Source organism: Triturus cristatus, chromosome 9 (genome assembly GCF_964204655.1).
Source record: "Triturus cristatus chromosome 9, aTriCri1.1, whole genome shotgun sequence".
Lineage (NCBI taxonomy): Eukaryota > Metazoa > Chordata > Amphibia > Caudata > Salamandridae > Triturus > Triturus cristatus.
The window spans coordinates 1,146,071,967-1,146,093,107 of NC_140592.1; the positions used below are offsets into that span (position 1 = coordinate 1,146,071,967).

Below are 21,141 nucleotides of genomic sequence, written 5' to 3' on the forward strand. Positions count from 1 at the left end.
TGTGTTAGCATAAATTGCTTCAGAAAAGATTTGACTCCTTACAATCATTCTGTTTTTAGTTTTATTCCTAGTCCCTAAATGTTGTGCTTTCAGTGAATAGGGTGTTAGTCTCATCTGGTCAGAAGTATTGCACTTCACTACTTATCAGTGCTAAAGGCTCTTAACTTTGTGACCTATCAATAGTTTGCTCGACAAGTCTATAAAGAACTTGTTTATCTGAACTGTGCCAATAGCCAGCCAGGTGTTAAAACCTCTGTATTAACCTGGTCATGGGTAATTCTCCTAAATCAAAACATTATTCCAGGTTATCTATAGAAAATTTTATTATTACACATAAAATCCTCAGTCTACCACCATTTACCCATCCAAGTGGATTAAGGGCATGCACCAAATTCTCATGATGTGGGCCAGAAGATGCTAAGGAAAAATTCGCCATCAAAGTGCCTCACCAAGGGATTCAATGGGTATTGCACCACCCGCCCAGCGCGGACCATGACATGATGATGAAGCATGTCACCTTGATGGGTGAGGGTCTGTGCATCCTGGAAAGATTTTTCCCTGGGGCTTAAGGAAAAAATCAACATGAATAACTAGTCAATGTTGAATCTTTGAAAACTACAATAAACCCTCTAAACACTGGTTCTTGCCTAGCTGACTGTTTCCACAATTCCATTATCAAGGAGCTGGTTTCTATTCTTGGTTCTTTCCTCTTGGAGTTGGTAAACTGTTATTTTGGTACTGTGTCTGCGTCCTTAGAAAGAGCCCGAATCATTCCCCTGTTTAATAAGTCTCATCTTTAATTTTAACCTGTTTAGCAGATTTTGACCATTTTCTAAAGTTCCTCTCCCACTTCTAACAATCAAAGAGGTGGCAATAATTAAGCTGCAGGCCTATCTAGGACAGACCTCTAACCTGGAAACTCAGGTGTCTGGCTGTACATAAGGCAAAAAAGCTGACACTATTCCACTTGATAAATATAGTGGCTTGTTTGATGTCTTGGATAAAGGAGAAGCAGCTATGCTTTTTAGACATTTCAAGAGCCTTGGAAACCATCAACCAACCTTCACCGAACTCATCCTCTCGCTCTCAGCAGATCCCTTCACCAGAAAGACAATCTTCCACAACTTCATAAAGAATGTTGTCGACTAGATGAGGGTCAACTGTCTGAAACTCAAGTTGGACAAAACTGAAGTGCTGATCTTTGGCAACAATGCCTCCCCCTGGAAAGACTCCTGGTTACCCTACGAACTTGGACTCCCTCCCACACCGACAGACCGTGCCGGCAACCTCGGCATCATCCTGGACAGCAAACTCACCATGAAACAGATCAGCCTCCCCCTGGAATGACTCCTGGTGGCCTGCCGAACTGGGACCAACTCCCACACCGTCATACCACGCCCGCAACCTCAGCATCATCCTGGACAGCAAACTCACTGGGAAACAACAGATCAATGCCGTCTCCTCTGCCTGCTTCCACGCTCTCCACAAGCTCCTAAGAATCTTCAAATGATTCCCCGTCGGCATTAAAAAAACAGTAATGCAAGCCCTTATCACCAGCCGGCTGGACTATGGCAATGCACTGTATGCAGGAACTACCACCGAACTCATTAGAAGACTCCAAACGATACAGAATGAGGCGACCCGACTTATCCTCAAACTGCCCAAATGGACCCAACACCTCAGGAACCTCCACTGGCTCCCCATCAAGAAAAGATGCCAATTCAAGATACTGACACACACCTACAAAGCTCTCCACGACCAAGGACCAGCATAAATGAACCATTGCTTTAACTTCCGCCAGACACCCAGAGACCTTCTCTTTGCCTCCCTCGCACATATGCGCGAATCCACCGAAGCCACAGTGGAGGCCATTCCTTCTCCTACCTCGCCACCAAGTCCTGGAACAGCCTGCCCTTCCACCTCTGAACATTACCCTTGCTAGCTGACTTCAGGAAGAAACTCAAGACCTTCAGCCTAGCGCCTGGATACCCACACGGGTGATAAGCTGTGCTTTACAAGTACTGACTGATTGATTCAAGCACCATACCCTCTATGAGAAGCTGGAGGAGGTGAGGGGAGCAGGTCGAGTCCAACCGTGCGAAGTTTGTGCTGTTCTATCATTGAGAACTTTACTGCTGAATGGTGTCCTGTGACTTGTGGCGTGCCTCAGGAGTCATCTATCACCGCTATTCTTTAATACATGCCTCTTTTGCATTCGCTATACAGTGCCATCTAAAGCTGGATGAACGGCAGTTACTGCATTAACAATGTAAAGACTGAGCTTTTGCTTTGGAATCAGTCATTGGAAATCCATTGCCTCTCAGGAGTAGTATCCATCTATTACAGTTCATCAATATGAGATACCCACTTACAGAAAGCTAAAACTTTCTACCTGAATTCCACACATGAAGGTCCAGATTAATTCTGTAGTCAGTCCCTCGTTGTGCTAAATAAATCCTTTAAAGAGGCCAATGCACTTTCTATTCAGAATCCTAAGGCTGATGTCACTGATTCTTTCCTGCATAGTTATTTTCCGGTCAGCACATGGATCCTCTGGAATCTGGCCTTTTCTGTATTGGATATTCTGTTGAGACTGGACGTATGTACTTTTTTTATTCCTGTGACCATAGTGGTGTATCTTGCAATGCTTTGTGTTATTATGGTACCTTACACATTCAACAGCATCTTCACAAAGTACCCTATTTTTCACCTGAAAATTGCTGGGACTGAGGGGCCGAGCCATAACTTTCCTTACATGAGACGGATTGACAGTCTGACTTCAGTGCTTTAAATATTTTTAAATTCTTCCGATTACGTGATGCGCTGTTGGTTCTATTTAAACATTTCTATCAGTTACACACTGCTGAATCTGCATTATACTAAGCACCTTCAGAGCAAAGACTGAATTTACACTGAGCCTAAAATGTAACCTTGTTTAAATATGTGGGGAGAGACGCTGAGAAAAAACATCAAAGATATAAAAACACGAGGAGCAAACTAAGTGATTTTGGAGAGCAGAACACTGAGAAAAGATGTTTCAGTCTGTACTTATATTAATGTATTAACCAAGTTACAGGTATTAATTGATAACATAACAAATGTATTGGCAAAGCCAACAGGTCTGTCATTGGCTGCCAACTTTTTAGCTGTAACAATGCTTATTTTGTTTTGTAAACATCAATGCACTTACACGAATACATGAGCAAACATCTTTGAATGTTTTTTCACTTTACTAAAACCATGCAGAGATGGCCACCAATGTGCATGAATCTGTACATGTACATATACATGTACATGTCGATCTTTTAATAGTTTTCATTACAGTAAAAAATATTAAAACATGGCCGGCAATTCATGTGCATATAAATGAGCGTGTGAACTCAAAGGTGTCCATCAAACCATCATACGACACCTGATCCGACATTAACGCCTTCAATTCTCATTCCACCCATCCGAACACAACATACTATGTCCAGTCCACACACCAACTGGGACCCCACGACAAATCTCATTCATCTTACCACGCCGACCCCTAATGATGATATCCCCTTACAACCGGAGAACCTCCTCACACATTCAGAGTCTACCTGCAGACCACCCTCTACACATACTACTAACCTTCCTAACTCCGTCTGGTCTACACGATTCAATGAGTTAGCCTTAGACCCAGCTCATCTCAAGGCCGAGATGCATAACCTATCTACCATCACCAATGAACTACTAAACGTGCACAGAGCCACCAACGCTATTGTGAACCAAATCAGTCTCCAAACTAGCAGATTCCTCCCCGAGAACTCAAACCACGAGAAAACTAGTCCGAGCAACCAAATCAGTCCACAAATTAGTAGTTTCATACCCAAGATCTTAAACCCTGACAACAATACTCAAATTAACTTACATTCCCCCTCTTGGCCTAGGAGGACAAGCGTTGAACTATCCGACAGCGACATAGACGACCTCCTCTTATCTTATACCTTAGCAATAGATAAAAGTTCATCACAATGTGGCACTATCCAATCCATTCAAACCAACCCCTTCAGGGAACCTACCCACAACAACAGATCCGTAAACAGAGATAATCTCACTAATATCAACATAGAGCAGACTACCCTAACCAATTCTATTAACAAGATGAAGTGTGCTCTCATTAATTGCAGATCAGCTAGTAAACATGCACCCGACATATTCGACCTCATCATAGAGAATGATTTAGACATTATCTTCCTCACCGAAACATGGTTAAACAGTTCCTCTGCTCCCATCCTTGATCTATTGGTTCCTCCTAGTCACGACCTAATCCGCCTAGACAGAAACGTGGCACCCGGAGGTGGGCTAGCCTGCATTTATCGTAACACAATCTCAGTCAAGCAAGTAGACGCCATCGCTCTAACCTCCTGCGAATATCTATGTATCAATATCTCCGATGATAAGCGCCTCGCCAGCAAGCTTCATTAATTTTACCACCCCCGAGGGATAATCTGACTTTCATAGGCGAGTTAATAGAAATCATTCCTTCAAATGTCAATTCACCAGTACCACAAATTTTCCTGGGTGACTTTAATCTCCACTGGAACAATGCAAACTATCATGGTGTAGGATGTCTTAAAGCGTTTCTGGCAGACCAGGACTTATCCCAATTCTGTGACAGTCCAACACACAACAAGGGAGAGACACTGGACCTCATCATAGCTAAATCAAGCTTCATCTCATTAGAATCCATCACCCCTAGCGGCTGGACTGACCATCACAGCATTTTCTTCTCCGTCAATATCGACGTAATTCCAAAAAGGAGTCAACCTCCAAAAACAAAACAATGGAAAAGGAACTTACAGAATATCAACCCCATCACCCTGGTAAACCGATGCAACTCCGCCTTGACCCCCACAATGGACATGGAGGATGTCCATGACCTCACAGCCTTTTACAATTCCACGATGCTTGAAATCTTGGAATCTACAGCACCCCTCCAAGAAAAAAACGTTTCCGCCAAAATTTCCAAACCGTGGTTCAATAACTCCCTGAACTCGGAGCGACGCAAACTAAGAGCTGCTGAACGACTATGGAATTCTGCACCCACAGACGCTCACCTACATCACCTTAGAACATTAAGGAACTCATACAACAGAAAGATTCTAAAGGCCAAGGCAGACTTTTTAAGAACCCAGCTGAACCAAGCAATCAACCGCCCAAAAAAACTCTTCGAAATCGTCAAGCAACAAGCTCGCAACACGGCTAACTCTACAGATCTAAGCGACCTGGCTACACCTTCCTGCGATGAGCTTGCCAACTTCTTCCGTGAAAAGATACAGGCCATTGAGCTCGACATCCAATCTAAGAAGGTCTTCCCACAACCTGTGGCCCAGGATGCTAAAGCTTATTCACAATTCAAGGTCCTTTTCAGTTCTCCAGGGGAAGTCACAAAAAACAATGCCTCATGGAACACCTTCAAGACAATATCTGAACTAAAAATCTATAACATTCTTCTAGCAATCAATCCCGCCAATCACTTCTCTGACCCCCTTCCTCCTGCCCTATTAAAAATGATAAAAACATCCATCCTTCCTTTATGGGCAAAAATTGTAAATGCCTCTCTGAGGCAAGGCTCCATACCAGACTGTCTTAAAATTGGGCAGGTTATGCCTATACTAAAGAAATCGGACGCCATCCCATCAGATCTCAACAATTACTGCCCTATATCTAATATTCCCACCTTGGCTAAATTGCTGGAGAAATGTGTACAAATACAATTATGCAACCATATTGAGAACTACAACCTCCTAGACAATCACCAATCTGGTTTCCGTCAAGGTCACAGCACAGAATCTGCACTCATACACATATTTGATGACATACTAACTATGCTTGACCGCAACGAATCTTGCCTAATGATACTGCTTGACCTATCCTCCGCTTTTGACACGGTTAAACATGACAACCTACTGTCCCTATTGGAAGGAAGGATAGGCCTCTCGGGCACAGTATTACAATGGTTCTCCTCCTTCCTTAATAACAGGACACAAAGAATCAAGATGCAGAATACACTCTCTCAACCATCCGTGGCCGACATAGGCGTTCCCCAGGGCTCTGCCCTATCACCTATTCTTTTCAACCTTCTAATGGAACCCCTAGCGAACGCATTTAAATCAGCGAATATCCTTTACCACCTATATGCGGACGACACCCAACTATATTTGAAAATCTCCACACCAGAAGACTTCATCTCCCTCAACGCCATTCTACAGAACACACAAAGCTGGCTCAGGAACAGCCACCTCATGCTCAATACAAAAAAAAAACAGAATTCATTCTCATCTCCCCACCTAATCACACCCCAAAGATAGAGCAGTGGTTGAAACACCTATCCGTCTTTGACTGTGCTCCCCTCATCATCGATTCTGCAAAATCCCTGGGAGTCACCATAGACAAACACCTAAATATGAAGTCGCACATCAGTAAGCCCACCAAGGGAGCCAATCACCAGATGAGTTTACTAAGGAAACTTAAACCCTTCCTCCCTCAGAGCGACTTAAAAATGGCAGTGCAAGCCTTAGTGCTATCAAGATTAGACTATGGAAGCACCACTCTCTGTGGTCTCCCCAGATACAAGCTGGCTCCGCTAAGGGCTTCACTTACCGCTGCAGCAAGACTGGTATCAGGAGCTAAAAGAAATACCCACATTTCTCCGACCTTGAAAACGCTGAACTGGCTGCCATATGAGGCAAGAATTCAACTAAAAGTTGCCTGCATGACCCATAAAGCACTACACAACAACACACCCAGTTACCTAGCTCTAAAGCTAGAACGATCCGGAGGATGCAGACAATTACGAAGCGCGAGTTCTCTACTTCTGAAACCACAACCCTTTCATAAAAAGAGAACTGGGTGCAGAGCCTTTTCAGGGATCGCTCCAAAGATCTGGAACTCCTTACCTCCAGTGGTTCGGGGAATCTCTTCCTTTACCGCCTTCAAAAAAGAGGTAAAAATCCTACTAATGAACAAATTTACGTCCTAAGACCCGACCCTATACTGGCTTCGAGCCACCGATCCGATCCTCATATCACTGGCTACCTTGTGTGGATTGAAAGAGAACACTATTGGTTTGTTTTTATCCACAATGCAGACCTAAGGCTCAATAACTTTATTGTCTGCAATATGACGTTGCCCTCTGGGATCTTCATGTTTTCGTCCACTGGTCTCCTATGTTATATTATACCTATGTTATCTTATAACTTTTGCCTCTTTGTAAGTAATGACGAATATCTAATGCGTGTATACTACTTTATTTCTTATGTCTCTATAACTTTATACTGTAAAGCGCTCTGATACCCTCGTGGGTCACGTTCGCGCTATATAAATCCTTATAAATAAATAAATAAATAAATAAATCATTCGATGATTTTCATTACAGTAAAAAACATAAACATTAGAAGATAGGCCTACATGTGTGCAGACAGGTGCACGTGCACAGATGGCTATTTCAGGTGTGTTTTATAAAGAAATAATAAATTATGCGTGTGGTGCAACGGGGTGGGGGAGCTGTCTGGCCAAGACCAATGTAGAATTAAACAAGCATTGCCTAATAGCCAAAATAGTTTTTTAACTGAGAAGCTCACATTGCCACAGTAGCCCCAGGCATTGCAGGCAACTATTTCCTTATGTGGATGTATGCCTTTTGGAAGAGCAGAATACTGTCACGCACAAAAAAGTGAATCTATGGCTAAAGTGGGCTGGCCTAATGACCCATGCCATATGTTGCAGTGTGAGGAACAAATTATGAATGTCAGAACAAACAAATGTTATTAAAATCAAAAGGTTTGACCAACGCCAGACATCAATAATGGCTGTTGCAGCTTTTCTTCACCAAGCTCAATATGTACTGCCTTATTGCTTTTCTATATTGTTGGGCCAGTTTAAGCACCTCTTGCCTTCATGTAGCCTAGCTTGGCAAGGATGAATAAAGTATATTAGAACATGGGAATATTCTGGGTATGTCTTCGAACAATGGAGTGATAGAGAATATGTTATGTTAAAAGGATGTATTCAATGCAAACAATTACTCTGAGTTGTCAAGGCGCTAAGTCCAAGGGAGAGATCGAGAGAAAAGTTTACTTAGGGAACAGCCATGTTTGAAGGTTTTTCCTGAACTGAAGAAGATCTGGGATTAGTCTAATGGAAAGAGGAAGTGCATTCCCATTCCTTGGCAGTTGAGATGACAAACCAACTCCTCCCCAGTTGGTTCTCATGAATCTGTTTATCACAAGTTTTCGGGACCCAGAGGTTTGCAGGCATCTGCCCGGAACATACCATTATTGGAAAGAGGTGCAACAATGGCTGGCAAAGTTCATCTTCTCCAACATTCCAATGTTTGTCCTTCTGTACCTCCTATTTTATATTAGAACGTTCTGCCTTGAATGGGTTAAAGCTTTTAACATGATAATATCTGTGTTCCAAAGAACTAATTATTCATTGACTGATTTGTCTTTGCTTCTTACTCCTGGAGACAGCATTCTATAGATCGTATAGGTCTTGGCTGCAGGCTGTTAATACACCTTGACCCTCACTGATGGCAGGACAATTAACAGTGGTTAGGTACCTCATCGAAGAAGTTGGGTCACATACCTCTGGTTGATCTGTTTTTGAAGAGCTCGGATCTCATCCTGTTTTTGCGGGCCGCTCTTCACAAATTCTTCCGCTAGTTGGTTGATCTCCTCTAGGCGGCCCTTCCCAGCGGCCAGCTCGGTCAAGAAGTTCTGCAGAGAGTGACACACACAGTCCTGAGACGTTCTCCGAGGCAGACTCAGGTTACACTACCAACAGGACAGTTCAATCTGTTCTACGACAGTAGCACCACAGCACTCCCTCCCCCCCCAGCCCCCTCCTCTGGACTCCTTTCCGTCTTCCATTCATTCTCTTTGCCTTTTAATTCATCTTTTTTTTTTTTATCTCTAGGCTTACTGGCAGTCTTGTTAAACCTAAAAAACCTACAGATAGCTAGATTAGAGAAAATACCCAGGAGGGGCTGTGGCAAAGTTTCTAATTTAGGCACCATAAAACGTGATTTTCCATTCCTTATTGCTCAAGTAACCAATTGTGGTGCCGGGCAAACAGGTAGGGACAGACTCGCAAAGATAAAAATGTAGATATGTAAACTATGCCACGCCGGGCAGCGTACTGTGCTACAGTTTACAGTGCATAGTTTGTTAAAAAAAACATAAGTGCCAGGGTTCTCGCCAGGTGGCCCCTGCACCTTGTGCCACACATTGCGCCTGCCATGCTGCCAATGATAGTAACAACGCAACTACTAACCATCAAACCCTTACAAGTGTGACAATTCGGACTATTTCAGGCCTCAAAAGATGTAAGAATGGCTTGGGGGGGGCAGGTATTAGTCATTTTTAATGTATGTTGAATTAATAATTACCAGTTGTTGTGGTCCTCTCTAAATTAGCCAGACAGCGTCACCTTATGGAAGACTGTCACAAGTGCCAGTGTTGACAATTAAGTGCTGGTGCCGAACACTGGAAACCACCGGCTAAAATGAAGCACTGACAGTTTGTGTACTCATGTACATGCCTTGCTAGGAGTGCCTAAATACAGCATTTTGATATGTGCATGAATATTTATATGGGATTCCTGCATATTGTTGATTTGCAGCCCTCTAACGTGTGTGTATTGTAAACAAGGCATCCGGCGCAGGTGCATAGTCTAAGGACAAGCTAGTATTTAAAAACATGTTAGCACTGTCTTTTTCTTGTGACATTAATTCTTAGTCCTTAGTTGGTAACCTTCCTCCTAACGTTTCTGACAAATGTGACGAGTGCACTTTCTATATTACTGACACTGGGTTCCTCAGTGTGGTCAAATAATCGTAAAACGGATATGTCTTGCACCTGCTGGAGTAAGTCTGGCATACACCTAAAACAATACAATGATTCTATCTCTTCACCTCCCTCTGCCTTAGTTGGCTTATATGAATATATTAGCAGTACTTAGAAGCAGAACGGTTCTTAACACCACGTGGCATGCAAACCTGGCCATCTACATATACACAATACCAAGAGATATTATCCATCATTTAGATCCAGGAAGAGGCACCGCCTCTGCCCAGGACTAGACCACACACTCATGCCGCCATTCCCCCGCCACTGTAATTGTGCTGAATTGCAGGGGTGTCGGGTCTATGGTGGGAAAATGAAGGGGGGGGGGGGGGTGTTGGACATCGGCATGGTGGTACCAGCAGTTTCTTGTCCAACCTGTACCTAGTGTGCAACCACTAGCCCTAAGAATTAGCGGGGATCCACCCACGTTTTCATGCATCCACAGAAGTGCAGGGGGTCCACACCTATTCCCTAGTGTCCAGGTACCGGAACCCCCATGGCAATATCCCTAGGATTACCTTGCTTGGGGTACACAAGAACCCTTCGACACAAGGTGAACCCCAAAGATACTCTTGCCAGTACTGCGTGCTCCGGGACACTCTTTGGAGTAGATGTGCATTTTAGAAATCGGTTGATTGATCGATCGGTTGGGGGCATAGTCGTAGTTTCCTGGAACCCTCAGGAGGGGAGAAGAACGCTACAGCCAGCTCTGACCTGGCACCACTGTCCTCACTTTTCCCCATCAGACCACATGAAAATCAAACGGAGGTATCTAGACTTCTTTCTGAATGGAGTTAACCTGCCTCCGTTCAACTATTTTCATAGTGGCTGGGAGTGTTGTGTATTACTATGATGTATATTATGTTCTAGGAGCAAGGCATGGAATGCTTGTTGCATTCTTACACGCCATTCCAGTCCAGGTGTCAGTTGCTGCTTGCTCCGTGGACTGGAAGCCGTGCTGCCTAGCTCTCACCTGTTGCGTTATTCTACAATAAACTTATTTTCAAGTAACCTGATGTCCAACATTACGGGGAGGTTGAAGGCGATAGGCCTGGGACTCCCCTTGGCTACAGTTTCAATGGCAGCCTATGTGTCTTCAAAACATTTTCTTTTCATTCGGTTACCCTGTGTGTGTCACTTTCCAAGACCGCAACCAGGCACTGTGGGAGGAATCTTCTCGAGCAATATGCTCTCTGTGGAGAAATTCACTTCCAGTATTCTCAGGTGCCCTAGTACGCGCCCACTCATTGTGCACACGAAGGCAGTGCTGTTAGTACCTGGTACTTGTGCTGGATGACATCAACATTATCGGATTTGGGTGTCAGGGTCTGAAAAACCTTCTCCTTGTCGTCCATCCAGGATTGGAGCTCGCGGCACGAGCCGTAGAACCGATGCAGCTTTATGACCTCTTCAAGGGCTCTTCTCCGGCGCTATGATTGGATACAAGAAAGGACACCGTCACCTGTAGCGCGTGCAAAGCTTCCAAGTCAGAATTCGAGCAACAAACACAAACTTATCCAAGGTAATTGGTGACGTTCTTCCTGATTCTACACTCATAGATGCTATTTAGAATGTATTCAGGAATCCCGTCAACAAAAAATACTGTGACAGAAACATCGTGTCCTAAATATCGTTAAAAAAAATATTAAACCATTGGATGTAGATTTTGTATAAATAACTCCAGTAAGGTGACATTTGTGTATACATTAATTAGGTCAGAATATATCTGCCAACATACATTTGGGTGATGATATTATGATACGTTGCCCCTATTTAAGCATCTTCTCGATCACAAATCAAAACCAGCAAAACAAAAATGTTCAAAGCAGCTCCAAACTGCAGCATGGGGCCATGGGGGCTTTCATGGTTGGTTCATGGCAGTTCATCCAGGTCTGAAAACAGCCCCCTAGCCTGCAGCGCCCGGGAAACATGCCAGAGGAGCAGAATGACCACTGCGGCCCTGCTGATGAGACTCAGACATCTAACTCCAGCTGGAACCTAATCTGGGACTCGATGTAACATCTCACAACAGTTGCACTACTGAACATAGACACCAACAATAACGTGGTACAAGAGTATCAAGAACAAAATATCGGGGGGGGGGGGGGGAATATCAAAAGGTAAGTGCATATAGGAAAGCACGGATTTCCTATTCCTAACTCCACATCTACATACCTTAAATGTATATTTACCTCACATGTGCAGTTAGATATAGAAAACCTAGGCTTACTTACCTGTCGATATTTTATTTTCAATATTGGATACTCAATGTGGTGTCCCGTCGATATTGTGGTTTCAGGAGTCCTGAAACACTCACAAGAGTGAACTTTCAGCCCGGAGGGCCATGGCAGACCCCGCCTGCACGTAGCCTCAGGTGATTACTGCTCCACCCCGCCTCGTACCTGGAAACTCCGACCGCTGTCCGAGATACGAAGTTCTCGGTTCTGCGGCGCTTGAGAGAAACGGAGAGGCAGAGTTATCGGCGGTTGCTGCTGACTTCTACTTTACCGGTTCCCGTTGAGCCGCTTCTTTCTCTGGTGGCTGTGGCTGGCCGGAAGACGGAAAGACGGAAAGCCAGCCGAAAGGCGAAAGGAGAAAGCAGACTCAGCTGCTGACAGCAGCGTGAAGGAAAAGCGTGTCGGTCAGTGAAAACTCGGCGATGGAGTGAATGCAACGGACTCGCTTTTACTAGGATAACCGAGGGTTGCAAGGAGGAGGCGAGTGCACTGCTTGGAACCCGTTTGTATTTTGGCTGCCGCTTCTGTATTGCTTTACTTACCTGGCCGCCGGCATTTATGCTGAGAGAGCTGAGTGACCCAGCAGCGCCGGGTAGGGGGGGGCTGCTCTCCTCTGAACTCCCCCTGTTTTGACCCAGTAATCTTCCCTATGAGGTTTCACCAGAAGGGAAATAAAGGTCTGGAGAGGGTTAAAACAGGTCAAAGAGGCTACTGCTGTATGACACAGTTGCTTTTTGGAAAAAGGGGGATCGTTTGGTGGCGATGACAGGCTAAATAAGCTGAATAAAGCTGAGTCCTACGGCGCCGAGTCGACTGGGAACTGAACTTTTTTCTCCCTGGAAAATCTGTGAGCAATGGATAGTCTACTGGACGATAAGCAGATCCTCTACAGAATGATTCGAAGAATAGAGGTGAGGTGAGGGGGCTGCAGTTGAGGGGGACTAAGAGGACTAAGAGGATTTGGCCTGGTAGGCGACGACTTTATCTCGACTATAAAAACTCTGGATTTTTTAATATCTAAAATCTGAGTCATCTGCAGGAGTTTTTATCTGCTTCCGAGAGAAAAACTGTTCACTTACTATGGGCGCTTCTGGGTTCAAGATTCAATACCGGTGCAGACCTCTCAGTGAAAAAGAGTGAAAAAGAGTGTGCCGGGAATAGAGAAATCCAGTCAGAGAAGAAGCCCTGCTCTTTAAGACGGACTTTTAGGTCATCATAAAGTCATCATAAAATCTGTGGGCCTGAGCTTTCAGAGATGGGGAAGTTATTGAATACCCGCCTGGCGAAAGCTAAGACTAATCGACTTCTTGCTAGAGAAGCAAGAGAGGCTAAAAAGGCAGCCCGCTTAATCGGGGTAGAAGGTGCCTCGCCCCGCCCTCTTTGTGGTACTTTGAAATTTGGGACCGCGTAGGAGGCAGGGCCCTACCCCTGTCTATTCCGGCATTAGCGAACCGCGAATGGTCAATGCGGTATGTACAAGTGCTTTGCATAACATTTCATCGATAAATGTACTATATATACGATATTACACATTGACTTCGTGGGTTCCATCTTAGAGCGGTGGCCATCTTATGGTTGCCCTCACATAGGCTACACATTATGAACAAGTACGGGCCTTTAGAACACATGTGCCTTCCAATTGACTTCTCTTTGACCGGTGCAGCTTGGCTCCGCTGCCCCAGGTCAGTCCGGTCCCACGAGCTGCCCGTCCTGCGGCCACCTGTGATTAGCATCAGGGTTTGACACACCATAAAGCCTCTTCATGAACACAAGCCTCCGGCTAATCTCTTTCACACCTGACTCTTCCTGCTTTATGGCTTGTTTTACAAACAGGAGATGCCCGTGTTTATTGGGGCCTGTTGATATCTGATGTGGGATCTGAGCCTCGCTGGGTAAATAATTGTGGGCTGGCTTAACTGGAATGTGGGATGGTCATCATGACTCTGCCTTTTCGTTTGTAATGGATACATGTGAATGACCATATCGTAAACCAAGGAATGTGTGCCTGAAGCATGATATTTTGTATTTAAGGAGAAGCCTGTTTCTGTAAGTTTAAGCAGTCTCCTGAGAACACACATTGTGTTGTACTTCTCGGACACCTGTAATTGGTCTGCAGCCAATAAATCGATCTTTGACTTCACCTAGAAGACTCTGTGTTTCTGTGGGTCTGAAACAGGAAGCACTCGAAGTCTTAGGGTGTGTCCCCTGCACCGCTGGGTTCTAAAACCCCAGTACTTCAGTTGGCGCCCAACGTGGGGCGATTTCAGCGGTACCGGTCCAAGCCAGAGGTTCGTGAGGAGCTTCGTGTGGAAATTCCGGAGGAAGGCCGCCACTTCATCGACCCCTGCATGTCGACGTGGTCCGAAAGTCTTTTCTGCGAGGTTCTCCGCGTCCCGACGGCTACGAAGGACTGCTGCCCTGATTAATCGCCCTGTTTTGGACCCTTGACGATTTGGTAGAGCGAAACAATCGAGAGAGTCTTCTGGTGACGCCATCGATCATCGATATTCAGTTAAGTATACGTGGAGCGTCTCCCAGTTTGTTTTGGTATCCTTCGGGAATTTGGTATCCTTCGGGATCGCTTTGATTTGGAACTTGCAAGTGCCAAAGCCAGAGGACTCGTGTATTCACGAGACTATCGTATTCGATAATCCTTTGAAGTTTGAAACTAGACTAGTGAGCGAAGATGCCTGGTTCTAGTGTATTTGGAAGATTGTTTTGTTTGGGTTGTGGAAGGGATTTCCAGTTGGAGGATTCATGTCCGGTTCCTCCAATTGGAACTCCAACTTATGAGCTTTATGTAAAACATGGCGTGGGCCCCATTGCATATAATGAAGTATGGATCCGATACACCAGAAAGGACGGTGTTTTAAAATGGCCCCAAAATGGTAGTTTCGATACAGATATCTTAGATAATTTGGAAGTTAAATTGTTTAAAAAGAAAGCCCGGCCTGCGATGTTTGATTCTTTCCGCCTATGGCAAAAGGAAGCCAAACAGAAGGAAATTAAGCTAGCGAAAAGGAATAAGAGAGAAAGAGGTATATCAATGATGCAAACAGCTGTGCAATTTAAAGATAACGAGGAGGAACAAATAAATGAACAGTTACATAGACAGCGCAAACTAGGGATCGATAAATGTTACCCTGTTTTGTCACCCCTTGTGCAACATGAAGCAAAAGAGAATGAGAAAGATTCCCTAATGTCCCATTTGCTAAGTTCGCCACCCCCGTATGCGCAAAATGCCACAGCGCCTCCACAGCTCGTGAATGTGCAGCCTCCAGTAAATATGCCGCAAGCCTTCCCACAGCCGCCAGCTCCTCCTCAGCCGGCTCCTACCCCTACAGTACAGCCCTCTCAAGGGCCGCCAGCTTTGTTACCTGTTGCCCCCGTGCTTCCTGCGACTTTGCCTAGCACATCAGCTGCCTCCCCATGCGCTCTTTCTTACACTACCCAGGTACCTGTATCTGAATCCGCTTTTCTTCCCTCTGTCTATCCCCCCGTTTTCGCCTCAACTTCTCCTTCAGCACGACAACGTCTAGCTAATGTGGTTACTAGTTTAATGTCGCCTCTCTTTGGGTCATCTAGTATGACCCCTGGTTTACAACGTAAGCAGTTGCGTAGTCAGCTGCCTAATCCTGAAGAGAAAGAGGTATTAGATCATATGGCGCGTAGGTGGATTGTTTTCCCTTCACTCTATGAGGTGGAATCAGTTGTTAACGTTTTTCACCAATGGGATGCCCCAAAACAGAGGTATGTGTTTGACAAAATGTGTGAATGCCTCTGTGAGAAATTGGAGGATCATAGTTCAAACACAATCCCGCAGGAATTGTGTCGCGTGCGATTTGATTTTGGAACAGGTATAATTGTGGGTCCCGATGTAGATAAAGCGGTTGCGACTTTACTGTCCTTCAGGAATGGCGATTGTCAGCAATCATTGTTCGAACAGGAATTCCCTGTGGGGAAAACAGGAAAAGTGCGACAATACCCTATGAGAGAAGTCCCTCCGGCATGGAAGGAAGCCGTTGCGGCTGATGCCGCTCGAAATATTGCTGCTGCCCCAGCTCATTTTCAGCGTGTTTGGGTACATATCCCATGGAAGCATTCTGAGGTGTTAGCGCTTAAGCAGACATTGCCTGACCCCCGTAAAAACCCTGCAGGATATTATAAGGAGTTATCACAAACTGCAGAATCGTGTGTCATGAATCTAGCTGACATAGATATGTTGTTCGGGAATGTGGTTCCACAGCCTTTATGGGGATCCATTCGTAATACGGATCATGTTGCAGAACTAGGGGGCACATGGGCTATTATCGTTGCCGCTGACACTAGACAAGTTGGTGGTGCAAAACCTGAGCCCCTCGTAGCAGAACTCCCTGGTAGAATTATTACATACATGAAAACTTTAATGCCCGCGATGCGCGTAAATTGGGATAAACTATCTGCATGCAAGCCGAAGAAAGATGAGACAGTGTCCGATTTCTTTACAAGGTTTGAAAAAACGTTTATCGACCACAGTGGTCAAGACATGAGTACTGAAGGTGGCCAACGGTTATTTGTGGATACATTTGTGCAGAATCTACTTCCCGAGTTGTGTAAGAAATTAAAAGATTCCGAGAGTTCTTGGGCTGTTTCCTCTATAGCGCAAATACTGGCTACTGCACAGTATTATGAAAATAGAGATAAAGACGAGAAGGATAGAACAGACAAGAAAACGAAAGAACTGAAAACGAAGGTCCTATTACAGCAGGCTTATCCGCCACGTGGAGGACAGAATAATTATAGGCAAACCCAAGGTATCTATCAGCAACCCCAACAGTTTCAGAATAACCAGCAAATGAATGGGTATTATCAACCACGTATCCCTGTAGGTCCCAATCAATGTTCATATTGCAGAGAGGAAGGTCATTTTAAATATAGTTGCTCTAAATTAATGCAGCGTACTAGTAATGCGTATGGCGCAAGAGGTAGAGGTGGTCAGCAAGCTCCTAGAGGCAGAGGGCGTGGAAATGCTCCCCAGAACGCGCGTCCTCTTCCGCCTCAAAATACGATAAATAGCTTTGATCAGCAAGCCAATGCGACTGGTAATACAGCTCAGTATTATAATAATGATTATTATGCAGAAGACGACAATGTGGAAGGTAATGATTACTAGGACAGCCATAGACAGAGAGAGGGAGTTGTTTCAGTACCAGGGGATCAGAGTAGACCGTATGTTAAGGTGACTACAGCGGGTATAACAGAGCCCTTTCTGCTGGACACTGGTGCTGCAAAGAGTTCAATCATGCATTCAAAACTCCCTGGCGCGCCTTTGTCTGGCGAAATTAATGTTTCAGTAGGTTTTTCTGGCGCCCCAGTTAGGAACCCGATTTCTAGTCCTATGCCACTTTCTGTTGGACCTTGTGAGTTAAAAGCACCCCTCATCCTAACGACAGGTTGTGGTGAAAATCTGTTAGGATTGGATTTGTTAAAAAGATTGCATGCAACGCTATATTGTTCTCCTTCAGGAGTACAACTTACATTAGGTAAGGAAGTGATTTCCCCGGGGTATTTGTCAAAGAATGCAATGCCACCTGAATTGTCATCCCTTCCGGATGTCCTTTGGGCTACTGGTCCCAATGATGTGGGTCCCTTGGAAATACCACCATACGTGGTCACTTTAAAAGCCAATGTCAGATTGCCACGCATTCCCCAGTACAAGATCTCCAATGAAGGTCAGAAAGCGTTGTTAGCAATTGTCAGTGATTTGATTAAAAAGGGTGTAATTGAAGAAACAAGAGGCAACATTTGCAATAGTCCGGTTTTATCTGTCTTAAAACGAACGGACCATTCACAGCCACCTGTTTACAGATTTGTGATTGATCTTAGGGAGGTTAATAAGATTGTTGTGCCACAGTTTCCAGTTGTCCCTGATATAACTGCCTTGTTAACTATGATTCCAGCTTCCGCTGCATGGTTCTCAGTGATCGATTTAAAGAATGCTTTCTTTAGCATCCCAATTGCAGAGGAGAGCAGAGACATTTTTGGCTTTAGTTTAGGAGGTCGAAGCTTCCGTTTTAAACGCGCTCCACAGGGCTACTGTGAAAGTCCATCAATATACAGTCAAGCTTTAAAAGCGCAGCTTGATGCACTTGTTTTACCTAGTGGCGCTATCCTTATTCAGTACGTTGACGATTTACTAATCGCCGCGGACACTGAAAAGATTTGCAAAGAAGCTACATTGTTGCGTCATTTGTCTGCCTTTCATCACAAAGTGTCTCTCTCAAAACTGCAATATTGTCGGCAAGAAGTGACCTATTTAGGTCATCTCTTATCGAAGGAGGGAAGGAAACTGACCCCAGAAAGAATTCAAGCCATTGCACAATTAAGTGTGCCAAGAACACAGAGAGAAGTGCGTGCTTTCTTGGGCATTACTTCATACTGTAGGCATTGGATACCGAATTTTTCTTTGCTGGCAAAGCCTTTGTTAGCATTAACATGTAAAGACACACCGAATCCTATCCCATGGTCTGAGGAGTGTCAGAAAAGTTTTTTTGGAATTGCGTAATGCATTATGTTCAGCTCCTGTGTTGGGTACCCCTGACTACAGCAAGCCTTTTACATTGTATGTTCACGAAAAAGATGGTTGCGCATTATCAGTGTTAACACAGCCTTTTGGCGACAGACCGCGTCCATGCGCATATTTTTCGTCAACCTTGGACCCGGTAGCGAGGGCATTGCCAAGTTTTCTGAGAGCTACAGCCACAGCAGCTATGTCTATTCGACAGTCTGCTGGACTAGTGATGGATAACACATTGATTGTAATGGTTCCACATGCTGTGGACACATTGTTAAACAGGACCAAGACACAGCACTTAACTAGTGCGCGATTGTCAGGATATGAATTGACACTGTTAGCAAATCATATACACATAAAGAGATGCAATATGTTGAATCCAGCTACATTATTGCCGATTCCAGCAGACCTAGATGAGATTGAGCAACATGTTCTGTTCAGAACAGAAGAAGAGACAAAAGGGAGAATAGATCTTAAAGATACTCCCCTAACTGAGTGTGATGGTACCTTATGGGTGGATGGTTCGTGCTTCAAGCTTCCGAATGGTGATACGACTGCTGCATATGCTATCGCGACTTTGCACACGATTGTTGAAACTGCACGTGTGCCACATAATTCGGCTCAAGCAGCAGAATTAATTGTCCTTACAAGAGCATGCGTGTTGTCTGAAGGAATGAAAGTGAACATATATACTGACAGCCAGTACGCCTTTGGTGTGGCTCATAGTTTTGGGCGATTGTGGAAAGAACGTGGGTTCCTGACTTCGCATGGAGCTAAAATTCAGAATGGCAAGTTGGTGAATGATCTCCTTGAGTCACTGACCCTACCGTTACAAGTTGCGATTATGAAATGCAGTGCGCACAAGAAAATCACTGATGATGTTGGTCGTGGTAATGCATTTGCTGACGAAATCGCGAAAGAAACAGCAAAAGATGTGAAGACTCGAATGTATGTTGCAGGCCCTGCAAGATGGGTTGGTGATGTTGGAATGTGTGAAGACACGATAGAGAGTGTGAAGTCCCTTCAAGCTGAAGCCACAGAGAAAGAGTTGAGCAAGTGGAGAGAAAGTACGGGTAAATTGGATGAGAATGGTTGTTGGGTTGATTTGTCAGAACATCGGCGATGGTTGTTACCTGATGCATATGTGCTTCCAGTAGTTACTATGGCACATGGAATGGCACATATCAGTGTGAAAGGAATCTGTAAGTTGTTGGCTCCAGTATGGCAGAATATTGGAATTCCCAAGTGTGCAGAGAATGTGGTCAAGAATTGTATGGTATGTTTGAAATACAACCCTGGTAGAGGAACCCCAACTCCAGCTGGTCATTTTGCGCCTCCATCATATCCATTTGAGGTTTTGCAGGTAGATTTTATCCACATGGAAAGGTGCAACAACTTGAAATATGTACTGGTTGTTGTTTGCGCTTTTTCAAAATGGATAGAAGCATATCCCCTAAAAGACAACACTGCTTTATCCACAGCCAAAGCTCTTGTGAAATAATTTTTCCCTAGGTTTGGAATGCCAAGAATGGTGTGGAGTGATAATGGAAGTGAATTTGTGGGTCGAGTGATGAAGAATGTGTGTGGGGGGTTAGGGATAAAGCAGAAATTTCACGCTGCAAATCACCCCCAATCAGCTGGATTAGTAGAGTGCTACAATGGCACTCTAAAGCTCAAGCTGGCCAAAATCCAGGCGAGCTCCGGTCTTAAATGGCCTGACACTCTGCCTCTAGCACTCCTGTCCACCAGAATGACCGTGCACTCACGAGTGGGACTTAGCCCATATGAGATAGTGTTTGGCCGCCCGGCCAATGTATGGGGTGTGCCAAGACCGACAAAATTCAGCGAAATCAAACATCCAGTACTGCTCGACTATCTGTATGAATTGACGGCTAAATTGCGTGTATTACACCAACAGGTGCATGATACTCTTCCCCAGGCCTCTGAAGCTCCAGGACACCCTATCGACCCTGGCACGTGGGTTCTCGTAAAGAACTTCCAGCAAAGAGCAACGATGAGCCCCGTTGGATTGGCCCTCACCTCGTACTTCTATCGACAAGATCAGCGGTTCGAGTAAAAGGGAAGAAGAATTGGATTCACGGCGCCCACTGTAAGCGGATCCCTTTGCCTCTACCATATGACCAGTGGGTCCAGGAGGGTATCGCTGATTATGAAACAGACACTGTACCTCGTTTTGTACCATTTAGTGATGCACGCATAAGAGGCACAACTTCAGAACAAGAGAGTGACGATATTTTGCAAGAAGCTGTGCCACCGTCAATTCGATTGGACACCACAGAGCCTGAACTCTTGTTTCAAGACCAGACAGCACCTGGCCGTTTCCGCTACAACTTGAGACCAAGGCCTATGGACAAATAAATATTCTTTTCCCTTACTATTTTTGATATTATAGCTCTCCCATCTGAAGGACTTTCTTGATTTTTGTTTTTCGAACCACCATCCGGGTTCAGCC

General features: G+C 44.8%; 1 protein-coding gene across 1 annotated transcript in view; it reads right to left on the reverse strand.

Annotated features, from left to right (window-relative positions):
• Nucleotides 1–21,141, reverse strand: part of SPTBN5 (spectrin beta, non-erythrocytic 5) — a 1,776,766-nt gene that overhangs the window by 1,471,793 nt on the left and 283,832 nt on the right. Inside the window, exons 16-17 of the mRNA XM_085627084.1 lie at nucleotides 11,156–11,308; nucleotides 8,620–8,750 (exon numbers count right to left, since the gene is read on the reverse strand). Of these exons, the coding sequence (XP_085483210.1) occupies nucleotides 8,620–8,750; nucleotides 11,156–11,308 (284 nt within the window). The remainder of the gene's footprint in view (nucleotides 1–8,619; nucleotides 8,751–11,155; nucleotides 11,309–21,141) is intronic.